Below are 13,888 nucleotides of genomic sequence, written 5' to 3'. Positions count from 1 at the left end.
TTCTGGGATGCTGCAGCTGCAGGCAGACTGAAGACACAATAATATTAAGCATGGCATGGAAACAGAGAGGGGAGGTTCATCTGTAGTAATAAAACAGTGTGCCATCACAGAATGCACAGGAGTAAAGCACAGGCAGAGCTGCCCCTTCAGCATGCTCAATTTACAAAAGAGACAGTGCAAAAACCCCATGTTTGATTGAATGAAAGTAGTAGATTAACTAATGGTCAGTAAAATGTTGAAGTACAGCCCATCAGTAGATGCCATATCATGAAATGAATTTTGAAGCCCAATCCAGCCAACCTGACTGATAAGCTTCCAGGATTCTTCACAGAGACCAACACAACACATGCTCCATATGGGCCAGCCACTGTTTTGCAGCACAGTTTTACTGTCTGACTATATGTACTGGAATAAGGTTCTGCACTCAAACCACACTATCTCACAAAGCAGGCAAACAAAGCAGTTATTTCCTTAATACCTGGGCAATTTAAAAAATACTCCACTTCTACATATCCACTGCAGGAAACACTGATATTCTGCAGAAAACAGACCCTGCGCATCTTGACTTGACTTCTGAACAAAACACTGAAGCAAATCCAAAACCCTTCTATGAAGCCATGTCTGATACAACAGTATTTGCCATTTCTACCTGCAGATGGGAACAGTCTCAATTAAGATGAAGTAACATCTCTTTTTATTCTCAGATGATCCAAAACTTTATTGGCTCTTAAAACTATTCCTTTCAAACAAACCTGTAGAACTACAGGTTCCACAAGTCAGGAAGAGGAACAAATGTCAACTCTAACACAGCACAGGCTGCTAAAACTGACCATGGTGTTTCCTAGGATACAGGATATCTTATAGAAAATTTATTGCATTGTACTGCTGGTACTGCTTCTCTTCGCCATCCTAACTGAAAAATTAATAATTCCCCAGAAGTCTCACCCAGCTCAAGAGTCACTTTCCCTCTCCCATAGCACATGAATGAGCACATGAAAGCAGAAGAGTTTAGCTAAATGGTGCTGCCCAGATTCATTGCTCAGAGGTTTTTTCACATATATAAACTTAATCCCAAGAACCAAGCTGAAAAGTCTGAAGTACTCCCCACTTGATGAGTTCAATTCTGAAATACTGACGTACTCACCCATTTTTCCCTTACTGCACCAAATACTGAACATCAACAAGAACTAAACAGCTGCTCAGATGAAGTTAAATGAAAGTTTTTAAAAATTATTTTCTAACTAAAAAGCTTCCGTATGACAAGATTTTGAATACTGAAATAACTTCTGTTGAGGAACACCTTATTTAATTTTTCTAAGAGTGTCTTATCAAGAAATAGAAGAGTGACTGAACATTGCTGTAATTATTTTTGGCAACAGTAACTGCTTGAAACCAGAAAAAAAAAGAAAGTAATTCTTTTAACACCTAAGAGTAGGAGAAAAATAAACACCTGCAAAAGCCATTCCCAATATGCCAAAAGGAAAAGCATTTTAGGGCAAACATAGATGAAGTTTTTCATCTATGCCCTCCATTGCCTCCCAACCCCATGATTTTCTTATTCAATTATTTTTAGGAATGTGGACTACAAAAGACAGCATCAAACAAAACTGTTTACAAAAAGAAGGCGACTGAATGAAAAACATTTTAGTTTTACAAATACTGTAGATTTATTTTAATCTTACTTTTGAAGCTGAATGAAAAAATCATGATAAAGACTGAGAAACTCTGAGATAGGTAACATAGATTTACTTCAGTTATTACAAAATCCGTATTTTTTCCTTTTATATGCCAATTCAATTCCAAATTACCACAAATGGTGCCACTTTAGGTTTTGGGTGTTTTAAAAAGGGCTTAAAGCAAGTAATTTTCACTTTCTAAAATCAGCATTGGACCATGGATCTCCGTATCAACAGTGACTTCTAAGAAAACATTTCTGATAAGTACATTGCTTTTAGGTCATGAACATGACCAAGCAAACTTATTCTTATGGAAGGAACAACGTCCAGAGAAACCAGATTTTAACTCTGTTTGTCCTGATGGATGTAAGGTGTTTGGGCACTGTAAAATTTCCTGGTTACACAAACATCATTAAGCACTCAAGTCCGAAAGAACTTGCAGACTTGTGTAATCTCCTGGCAAGCTGCCTCTATTAAAAGTTCTGTAGACTAATACAGACTCAACCTGGTTTGGTATTTCAGTAATCGGTTGATCCACGTTACTATAGTATAAGGCATTAACTACATCAGAATTCCATGAGAACTGGTGGTTTTAAGACTTACTTTATTCCTTATTTAGATTACCTGGACTTTTCCTTCTTGTAATGTCTCTAATTATAGACTAGTGGGATGATTTTCCATCAAACTTTAAATTGAACATAAAAACCTAAAATAATTTTAAATGGCTCTCTAAAACTCTTGTAAAAAAAAAGAAAGATAAACGGTCTGTTCAAGACCAGTGATTTGTTATAAACCCTCTTGTGATTCATTATTTGTTATTAAAATAGACTCAAGAGCAGCAAATTCTCCAAATCCATATAGGATCTGTAGCACTTCTGTCAATCCAGGGTACCCAAAGAGGACACATTTGCTCACTCACTTTCAAGCACCACCTGTAATGCCATTGTGGCATATCTCTCCACAGGATGCACAGACCAAACCAAGATTTAAAATTCTTGGCTACAGAATCTTATAACAAATGCTGCTACTGGTACACCAAAGTTACGCACTTTGTAGTCAGTTTAAAGCCAGATCAGATACACTGAGCAACAACTGCATCCCTCTAGTGCAGCACAAACCTGCTCTCCAAGCGTTGCTGAAATTCATCATTGCTTTGACCGGGGCAACAGATCAGTTCCAACAGAGTATCTTCAAAGACTGTGCTTTCTGTAATCCTCTGAAGACAGCAACATCTTGTTATTAGATGAGTGATTCAATCACCTAGGTAAACATTACACACTTGGTGGCAATCATAAACACAACTATATTTACCTCTGGGCACACTTCCTGTAACACGGTGTTCACAATACTGCCATTTATAAGCCTAAGCAGACAAATTATTGTGATAATAAGTCCTTACATTCCTGCATTCTACCTACAGAGGAAATTACCAAGTTAGTTTTACTCTATTGAAGCAATCCACATTTCTTAGAACCTGATCCATGTGGTGGCCAGCCTGGGGAGCCTTTTCTACAAAGAGCTGACAGAGATATCTAGTATCATTAAGCCTTCTCTGGCAAGGTACCAGACTGGGGACTAAGTACAGATGCTGCTTCTTTGCTTATGTTAACTCATTCTCAGTAGCTAAAATTGGGAGTGCATAGAGTCATACTCAGCCTCTCCCAAGCACCAGCGAGATGGATGCATGTCCATGGTGGCTGGTAAAATCCAGGGAGGAGAGTTAAACCTTTGTAAAGACACATCGATCATTACTTTGAAACACTTCACTAAAAATTGTATTGATGCTGGAAGTCTGAACCAAACAATTCCTTTACAGGGCAGATCATGGAGAAGTTGCAGTAATAGTGAATCGATTCCAGTTAACGGACTCGATGAGTGCAGTGACAAGTAACTGCTTACTCATCCCCAAAATGCACTACACACCATGACCAAAAGGGTCATCTTTTATTATTCAATAAACATTAATTATGACAGATCTTACACTTTCATATGGTAGAATACTGACTGCCCGGTTCAATAACTAAGGTATTTCTAACTTTCTCCTGGTTAACCAAAACTTGATTCCAAACAAAACTCATTTGTCATCCTCAATCAAGGAGAGGATCACAAAATACTGCTGTGGAGGGGAGGAAGAAATTTCTGATAATCTGGTGGCAACCTCCCTCCTCTCTCTCAGGTTCCCAGTAAACTGTGAATGGAATCACATTAATATTTTATCTCTCATTCCAATCGCTCTCAATTCTGCCTTGACTTGGAAGCTTTCAGCACTAAAAATAAACATCTCTGTTTCCGTATGTATAAACCAAAATGACAGTGATACAAATTCAAACTTGGAAAATAATCAGAAACCTATTTCCATACATACAGAAAGGACTGAAAATAATCACTGGAGTTAATCTGAAGGTAGAGTCTAGCTATCTGATTCTGCCTACTACATCAGCTGGTGTCACAATTCTGGCCTAAACTACTCCTCATCACGTGCCCATATAATTCTAGTACTATTAGCACAGCAATAAATAAAATATTGTACTATTACCACTACGAGACACCTTCCCCTGACACCAAAGAGATTTCTTACCCCTACCCACCCACCAAACAAAAACCCTTTCAATGCATGACTCTTGTGAGAACATGATTACAGAAGTCATCACCATCACATTTTCACCTGTTCATGTGGTGTACACCTGTGGGTTCTTGGCAATACATCTCACTGAGGTGTGGGAAATTTTGGGTTCACAACGAGCCCTGTCATCTTTCTTAAGCAAATTTGCCATGCAATCCCAAATCCTGTGTGAATGCCATGGCCTCTTATAATCTTATCTATAAATATTTCACCTTTTTAAGTGCACACAATACTAATGCAAATCCCTTGAACGTATATACAAGAGTCAGGACAGCAATATATATATATAAAAAGTAATTCAAAGATCTTGAAGATGCTTTTATACTGCGACCTAACGCACAAGCAGTAGAACACCCCACCACAGGTAAGAAATGAGAAATTTTGAGGGCTATTGAACACTGAATTTTCACAGCTGAACAATATAAAGTTATTTAGCAGTGTTCAATAGCCTTCAAACTCACTTTTGCCTGTGGGTTACAGTGCTCCAGTAGAAAAAGACTGTGAAACAAAAACAGTGCAATACATGCTGGACCAAGATTTTTTCAGTATTTTTTAAAAACCCTTTTAAAGTTCATATCATTTTATGTGTTTTGAAAAACACAGAGTTCTACAGATGCCACACACTATTAATCAGCAGAGAAAGAGCATCTCTATAAAAGCAGATTTTAGCCTATAAAGATACTACTAACAATACTACAGGTGTGTACGTGTTATTTAAAAAAAATTAAAAACCTGCTGTTTCAGGGGCACCAACTTCCAAGTCCAACCAGTTCTGTATGAATTTTGCTACTGCTCAAATTAGAAGATATTGGGGCTTTTATTCAATTCTTTTTAGCTGGCAAAACTAACACTTTAACAGCTGGATAAGATATGGGATTCATTTTATTGTCATGAACACTGACTTCTACAGGGCTTTTTAAAACGGGATCCAAGAGTTGGCTTTTGTTTACTAAGTGTTCAAAAATGAGCATTTGAATATTCCAGTGGGAAACATAAAACAGGTTCCAACGTAATAATTAGATCCATTTACTATAAATGAAATTACACCCTGCTTAAGCAAAAGAGTTGGTCAGTTTTTCCATTTATGCTTGCATATTTCAGCTTTTACCCATTCCCCTAGCATGGATGTTTCATTGATGGCTGAGGGTAACACTTCAAAAATGAACTAGCTAAACAAACTTCCCAGCAGCACTTGACAGAGCTACACCTATTCTTCCCCATTTCCAAAGCAGTACAGAATTAATTACCAGTTCTATGGATCTATTGTAAGTATAATAGACTAAAGAGCTATCACAGACACATTTATTGTAAAAGCACAATCCCAAGAGTGTCTAGTAGAGGGCCAAAACGATTAACACAAATGCTTTGTCAGATCAAAGATAAAACCTGCACCGCCCAATTGAGGAATGAATTAGAACAGTGGGTTATCTTTCAAATTAACCAGGGCAGTTAGTGAGGAAAATTTCATGAAAGTGTAATTCTTAGCCTTTGTGAATCCACACAGCAGGCATTCTGCCAGCTGACAAGATGATGAAATTTTCATGCTTAAAAAAGCCCTCTTCATTTCCCAATTTAGATTAGCTAGCGTTTCTCTCTCTTTTCATCTATTTGCTCTTCTGAAGCAGAATTTAAAAAAAAAAAAAGCACACAACAGGATCAATCTCTCATAGAATAAATGCATTTCTGAGAAGAAATAAAATCTATGTCATTTAAAAATATATTTACATTTAAGAGTAAGATTATCAAAATTGATATTGCTAATACTATTAAGAAATCTGTAAATGCTGGAGCAACGGTAGATACGTTTTAGAAGTCAAATATAAAACATTTCAGTTTAAAAACTGAAATGGCAGAAGACTACTGCAGAAGCAGATCTTTTCATATAAAGGCGAGTAATTTACAAAAACAATGGGATTGTAGCAGGCTCACAAAATTCTATTTATGCACTTACATTTGCATCTTTTTAAAGGAATGTTGTATATCATGGTTGTATTTTTTTATTTAACACAGTTTCATGTGCCAAGAAGGGCAAGTAGATTTTCTACTTTTAGATTTTATGGCACTCCTCCCTGGCCCTAAATTTATACAGCCACATATAAAAGCATTTCAATAGTCTAAAGGAAAAAACAAGCAATATCTTGAACAGTTAAACACTTCAAAAAAAATTCTGATTCAAAGCTCAGTGAAAAAAAAGTACACTTATTCATCTCAGTGAGCTGTGGATCAGGCTGAAAGGCTCTTGATAGGGTTGTCTTCATAAAAGGTAGCTCATTATTTACAGGTTGAAAACCACATTTTTTGCATTTTATGCTTTTCTATTATGTGCCATTTGACAAATACATAAAATAATATCTAAAAAAATTAAAAATGGAGTGACAATATATTTGATCCTTACAAATCAGTATTTCTGTGCCTTTCAGATGCAATTACTACAACAGGAGATTGTTTAATGAGAGGCTGAAAGTTTCATTAAATGTTTTGTTCAGACAGTTCTTTGCCATAATACTTCTGGGTGTGTCTTCATAGCTTATAGGATTATATATATTAGGGCAAACATCCATTTGATGAATTTCAACTCCAGCTGTTATACAGCCACTACAAGTACTGGATGAAAGGAATAAACTAAAGGTCTCAGCATCTGATTTTCTAAGAGCTATCAAGACAAAAAGTTTACTTGCCCAACTCCATGAAAAGCCCTTTTGTAAAAAGAAAATAAATGTACAATCTGGAAATTAATCTCACATTTCCAGAGTCTGAATGTATTCCACAGTCAAAAACTAGTTTTAAACCTTATTATAGCTAACCAGTTTAAAAACAAATTCTCACTACCAAAAAAAATCGGAGGCTTTTACTTACATGGACAAATAATTTTCTTTTTAATTATCTTAATTATCCAATATACCTCAAAGCAAGATACATAATGGATTTATGTAAGCAAATTGCAATGTTCAATATTCAAACATTACAGTTTGGTTCCTGGTTTGGTAGCTTGGTCTTAAAAGAAGACAAAACAACCAACTAAAATAAAAACAGAACAGCACAGAGCATTACACTTTCTGTTGTTATCAGTAGTAACAATTTCTCCTGCCCTTAAAGGCATCTTTTTTCATACAAGTTTACCATTGCATATCTTCTGCACACAGTTTCAAACACTTCAAATGCCTGAAATTATTTACCATGTGCCACTGTCTATTATCATTATGCATGTACATTAAATCTAAAAACCAACTTTCATACAAAAGGAGTCAGTGTAAATATATGACTTAGACCCATTATTTAATAACACTTTAATATAATGATAATTTTGCAGACAGTTGGACTTTGCAATAAAGTAGCATGGGATCTCACATTTTGATGACTTCACCTGTCCAAGTCATCTTTAACTTCAATGGAAAGGAACAATCTATCTCTGCCTTGGGAGATAATGCTTGAATTTTAATAGCCTTAGAAAGTTTTGTGCTTCTTTTGATGCAAAGATCTTCAAAAGAAGTATTTTTACCTTCAGAAATTACAATGCTTTCAGAAGAGTGTTTAGAAAACACTCACCTATAATTGCATTAAGAACTAGTACAGAAGAAAGATAACACAAAACATACACTTTCATACACTTAAACTTAGCATTAAACCATAGAAATAATTCTTAGCATTGTAGCTGCTGTTTGCAAAAGAATTCTGTAATACCTAAGAAAACACAGAACAAATTAGGTACATCACTGACATTTGGCACAGGACAAATTTTCCAAAACTAGTTATTTTTTTGGGTGTATCAAAAGTTATGAGCACACAAAGGTTATGAATGTCTTCAAAATTCATGTCCATCCTGCAGCTCTGTAAGCAGGCAATGTTGGACAATAAAAAGAAGCAGGCAGGCAATAGCACAAGATATTCTATGGAAATTTGACCAAAATAGCTAGATGTCAATTCACAAAATATGATGCTTCTAGCATATTAGAAATACAAACCACATTGATATAAGTTAAAAAGCATGGTATATTTTGTCCTAATGTTGGACAGTGAGAAGACAGGAATTTTAAATACTACACCTTTTTTCCCCACAATGCCATACAAAGCCAACCACTACCACTGGCACTTTGGATTTCTTGCACTACCCCTCAAAAAAAGAGAATTATATCAATTAATTTAATTACCCATCATTCTCCTCATTTTTTCCCTTCCCAATCATTATTAAGAAAGATTCATAGTACTTCCCTTCCTACAGTTTTTCAAAGAATTTTTACAGAGCTATATTCCAGTTTCCTTTTCACAATGTAAGACAATATATACCAATTTGAATTGAAGAAAGAGAATCATATTTCAATTACATGAGAAACTGATATCTACATATTTGATAGGCTTCACAGATTTTTCTAAAAGCATTGAGATAAGGCACTCTGGCTAAAGATCTGGAAAACAGAGAGCTACTACATCTGTAATAATGCTGACACAAACAGTAACAGAAATGTAAATATATCTAACTATCTTGAGGTTGAACTGAGAAAACAAACATTTTAAATTATTTTTTTAATTCACTGATTGTTTTATTTTCAGAAAGTTGGGGGTTGATGCTGCATGCTACTACTTTACACCACACCAAAAAAAGGGTAACATGACACAAAAAACACAGCACCACTTGAAAAACCCCTTTCCTACAACAGAGTATTTTCTGCATACTTACACTGTAGTATTTTCTGAGGTGGCGTCTAATATCCAGCAGTAACTTGTTGCTCATTTGAACCACATAGTTGAAAGGAGGCTCCTCACATTCTGTCTTGCTGCACCTTTGCAAGCTGGGTTCAATAAACCGCCCCTGGAAACAGAAGTGTAAAAACAGCATCATTATGACAGAGGATGGAAGCAGAAGTTTAGACATAATACATATATTTTTAAAAGTAACAGTCTTAAAGGGCCCATAATATCTGCGCCTCCTTTCTTCCCATCATGGCTGGCCACACCCATATGGGAAAACTGCAGGGCAGAGATATCTTCATTCTGTTCTTAAGGAAAGGTCTTGTAGAGAACACACCACTAATTAATAATTCAAAAATCATCTATGGACAAATCATGGTCCCCCATCTCCACCCAAAACCCCCCAGGTTTATTGTTTTATCAGAGACCAACTTCAGCCTCAGTCCATTGAGCAGAACCTTGAAATCAACATTATAGATACTAATTACGAAATTATCAACAGGGCTGTAGAGACAAACCGCATAAAGAAAAATCACATTATCATCTTTTATTTTCTCCAACTTCAAAGAACAGCTCTTACAGTTTTGCACCATCTCATTCCCTTATTTTCAAAACCATCTGACCACCTGACATTAAAATTTCAGGACCTGGAAGTGTTGTGTGAACAGCTAAAATTAAGTTTGTGGAATTCTCACTAATGTAACACCAGTTTGGTAGGCTGGACAGTCATACAGCTTTCTGAAAACTTTCCTGCAAGGCAAGACTCAGCTGTTGTGAGCCATCTTGGCTAAACCCCCACTCACAACACTAATTAATTCCAGGTGAAATAGAGGAGATTTTTGGCTTGGTTTCAGGATTTCTTCTGTGGTTTGGTGGTGGGGATATATTTTTTTAAGGAGTTTGACATCCACTCCTCTCCAGTTAGCCCATCTGCAACTTGTCAAGTCTACATGCAATTAACTGTCTTACTTACAGCTGCGATGAAAAAAGTCAAGGATTCACAGAGTATCACTCGATTTGTGTGTCTTTTCCTCTTACATGCTTCCAAAGACTGCTTTATTTTGATTCAAAAAATGCAAAACATCTGCTGTTTGTCCAAATTAACTTAAAATAATTACTTTTAATTTAGATAAAAGATTTATTTGCTTTCAGTTTCAAGGTTTTCACTGCTCTGAAGCTCGCTAATTTGCCGATGACTAATACATACATAACATGCTGTAGAGTTAAATACTTGGCCCCAGTTCAAGATGTGGTCCAAGGTCAGAGATACATTTTTTGGCAGAACTTCTCAACAAGAATGTACCCCTATGACTTTTTATTCAATTCACAGAGACAGAAGGAAAGATAAGATAGAAAAACCTTACTCTCAAGAAGGGAGGTGGGATGCAGCAAGATAAACACAAGTTTAAAAAGCACTTTGTTCCAATTAATATGATTTAGGATAAGAAACTGCCACTGCTATACAAAAGTTTTATTAAATAGAGAACTAGAAGTTACTAAGGTGTTAAGATAAGGATTCCTTTAAAAAGTAACAGCACAATCATTCACGACTGTGGGCAAACAGATTAATGAAGCCAGATAATCTCACACGTTCAGCAAGACGACGCAGCTGAAATGCAAAAATGGGAAAAATATTTCAGCACTATCCTATCAGCAATTATCTGCTCCAAAGCTATAAATAGCAGGACTGAAACAATATGGTATCTTCTCCTACATCATTTGAATCCTATCTGAAAAGCTGTTCTCTCTACAAGCATTTTTCTCTCTCACCAACGAACAGAAACGAAACAAACAAAAAAACCAACTAACCGAACCATCAAAGACATTGTCATAAATATTTTCTGTTCCGCATTTGAGGCAGCAAAACTTGAATCTTTCACAATCCCTATATTTCTCCTCATCAGTGAGCTGAGCTGGGCCACCAACCAAGGCATCATTCTCATCTTTATGGTAATGGTGATGGACTCTGAATTGGGAGGGATCCAGTCCTATTAATAAAGAAACAAAAATTTCAAAAGACTAAGAGGTCAACCATGCAAGCAGGCTTATTTTTCATATGCTTGGTGAAGCAGATTCAAAAGAAAGTTACAAAATGTAAATTCAGAAGCTGAAAATCTCTCCTTAGCAAAACTTCCTCTATAAAACATAAATACATTCTACAATTTTTAACCACGAGTAAAGGTTCATGAGACATGAAGAAATCATCTTACTTATCTTCTTACGCAAGATTGCTTTATAAATAAAACAAGCATGCTGCATTATCATGGGAGTATGCAAGAGAACATTTTGTTTCTGAGGAAACCACTCCTAAAGGATAGCTTTATTGTTATTTCCTTCTTAAGTTACGTTGAAAATATTTCAATAAAAATGTGCATCGTGATTAAGAAACAGTCTTTAAATCAAAATGGCACCATTAATACCAAAAACAGGGAATAAAAACCCCATTAAAGAAACGCGGGTGCACTGCTATTACCAACTCCTTCAAGTCCGTACACAACTGCCAACTCTGATTTCAATGCAGTGGTCGATTTCATTTTGGCTCAGTGGTTAACAGCATGGAGGTTTCAATCTAATGCAGTGGTTAAAATTCAGCAGCAGCATTTAAAACCGCAGCGCAGGAGACAAAGTGCTTTATTTTTGATTGCCAGAACTCAAGATTTTAAACAAATAAATACACAAAAGAGATCCCAGAAATACTGATTCAACCACAAATAAGTAAATAAGCAAGCAAGCACGAAGTTCACCGTTCTAGGAATAAGACTGCCAAAGTAAACTTAATAAAATCCTCAAGTTCTGTCATCCTTTGTCATGTGCAACATTTTAAAAGTCCATGCATCTCATTTACAGGGGTTTTTTGTTAACTTTAGGGAAAAGCACATGTTCAGAAAAAACACTTAATCGAATGAGCACGTAGGAGAAAACCTTCAGAAAACTATGGCTCACTTTAGTAGTAAAACAAAAAGATCAGAGAAGCACTTTAAAAATATTTTTAACAGACATTAAGCCAAGTAACATATTACCATGTGTTAAACCATATCCTGTATAAACTTCAGTTAAAAAATGTAATAATTCCTATAAGAAATGTAACCAAGACTACAAATAGAAAGTGAACCTTCACCTTATTATAACTGTAGACAATGGTTAGGAACAATATTCAGTTAAACTACACAAATATTATTGCGCTCATAACAGCTGTGTTATACAGGCAGATATAAATTGTCTTTATATAAAATATTTTATATGTTTGACTTTAATACCACTATTCTGAATTTTAATGTCGCAGTCTTAAAACAAATTCAAGCACAAGGAAAAATTCCGTTGCCAAATAAGTTTATTTGGTTCTTGACAGAATATGGGTTTCACTAAAATTTATTCAATCTTACCAATTTTGCCAAAAGAAAAAAATGTCAATGCAGAAAGGTTAACAATTCACCTCCAGGAGGTTTCTAAACTTTTAATACAGTTCTCCACTATTCATTTAAAGAAAAAAGGCAAAAGCAAAATGCACTGCTAATAGTATATTTTACACTTTAATACACATGGTATCCCCCAAAAAAGACTGTAGGGGTTTGTTCTGGCTTTTTTTTTTTTTAATAGAAGGGTTGGTAATATATATGCAGCACACAGGTAGTAGATAAAAGGTTTAGAAAGAGAACTGCAGTTCAGTATTTAGATTTTGCAAAAAATCAAGTATACAGTAGGTTGGATCTAAGTAATGGTGAAAACAAAAAATCTCAGTTTACTCCAAGTTCAGAAGAGGAATGAAAAAACATCATTCCAACTTTCTGAGACAGATACCATTACAGTTCAGCTAGGAATCTTTGGTTTTTTCCCAAAACACAAATATGGAGGAAAGTAGCTCACTAAAAGATAAAAGGAGACAAATTCTGGTCTTCAGACAAGCGCAGTTCTCCAACATTGAGTCAAAAACAGTGACTAAGTATTGGCCATCTTATTTTAATTTAACAGGAAAAAAATTGATTGTAAGAATCTAAATCACACCTATCTCTGAACTTTCTAAGCTGTTTTGGCTAGAAAAAACAACAAAAAATACTATGCTGAACCAAGCATACATCTAAGTTTTGGTGTGCAAACAGCCACAGTGAAATAAAAGGGACTACAAATCAGGCTTTGAAAGAACATGCCTACCTTAATTATCTTGTGGGATTGGGAACTATTTTATTTATTATCTCCTTTCAGGAATAGTTAGTTGGTTCAGTTAATCCATTTCAGCATCTAACTGCTATCCTCTCAGACCAGGTCACACTGGTCACATTATTTTACTTGGTACACAAAACAGCGGCTATCTAATTGGGCAGTGGAAAAAAAATAATATTTGGTTTTGGTAATTTTTAAATTAATAGGATGAGACTAATCAGTGAACTTTCAACTCCTTTTTTTTTTCCCTCATGACATCAAGAAAAATAAAAATCAAAGCGACTTTGACTTAACTCTGACAGGAGAAAGTCTTCAGGGCTATCATGGAATTACCTGCACTGCCAAAAACGACACCCAAACGACAAGCTTGGACGCAGGACAAAGCACTGCGACATTACAGACGTGCAGGGTGACCAAACTAATTAACACAACTAAGTTCGGGGAGGTGTTCCTGAATTATTCAACAGAATTATTAAAACCATTACTAACTGGCAAGCTAAGCGGGTCACCCAAGAACCTGAAAAACGGTCAGAGATTTTTACCAAACGCAGCATTTTAAAAGCAACATCTCTGCGGATGGCTTGTGCCCTTTCTTGCCCCGCGGGCACATGGGCCGCCGTGCGGGGGCCGGGGCCGTGCCCGTGCCTGTTCAGGGGGGCCGTGCCCGGGGACTGTTCAGGGGGGCTGTTCAGGGGGGCTGTGCCCGGGGACTATTCAGGGGGGCTGTGCCCGGGGACTGTTCAGG

General features: G+C 36.1%; 1 protein-coding gene across 1 annotated transcript in view; it reads right to left on the bottom strand.

Annotated features, from left to right (window-relative positions):
* POLA1 (DNA polymerase alpha 1, catalytic subunit) overlaps positions 1–13,888 on the bottom strand; it is a 182,393-nt gene that overhangs the window by 89,778 nt on the left and 78,727 nt on the right. The window contains 2 exon segments of the mRNA XM_031060204.1: positions 8,975–9,106; positions 10,795–10,973. Of these exon segments, the coding sequence (XP_030916064.1) occupies positions 8,975–9,106; positions 10,795–10,973 (311 nt within the window).

Source organism: Geospiza fortis, unplaced genomic scaffold, assembly GCF_000277835.1.
Source record: "Geospiza fortis unplaced genomic scaffold, GeoFor_1.0 scaffold161, whole genome shotgun sequence".
Classification (NCBI taxonomy): domain Eukaryota; kingdom Metazoa; phylum Chordata; class Aves; order Passeriformes; family Thraupidae; genus Geospiza; species Geospiza fortis.
This window is presented reverse-complemented; position numbering and strand designations above follow the sequence as displayed.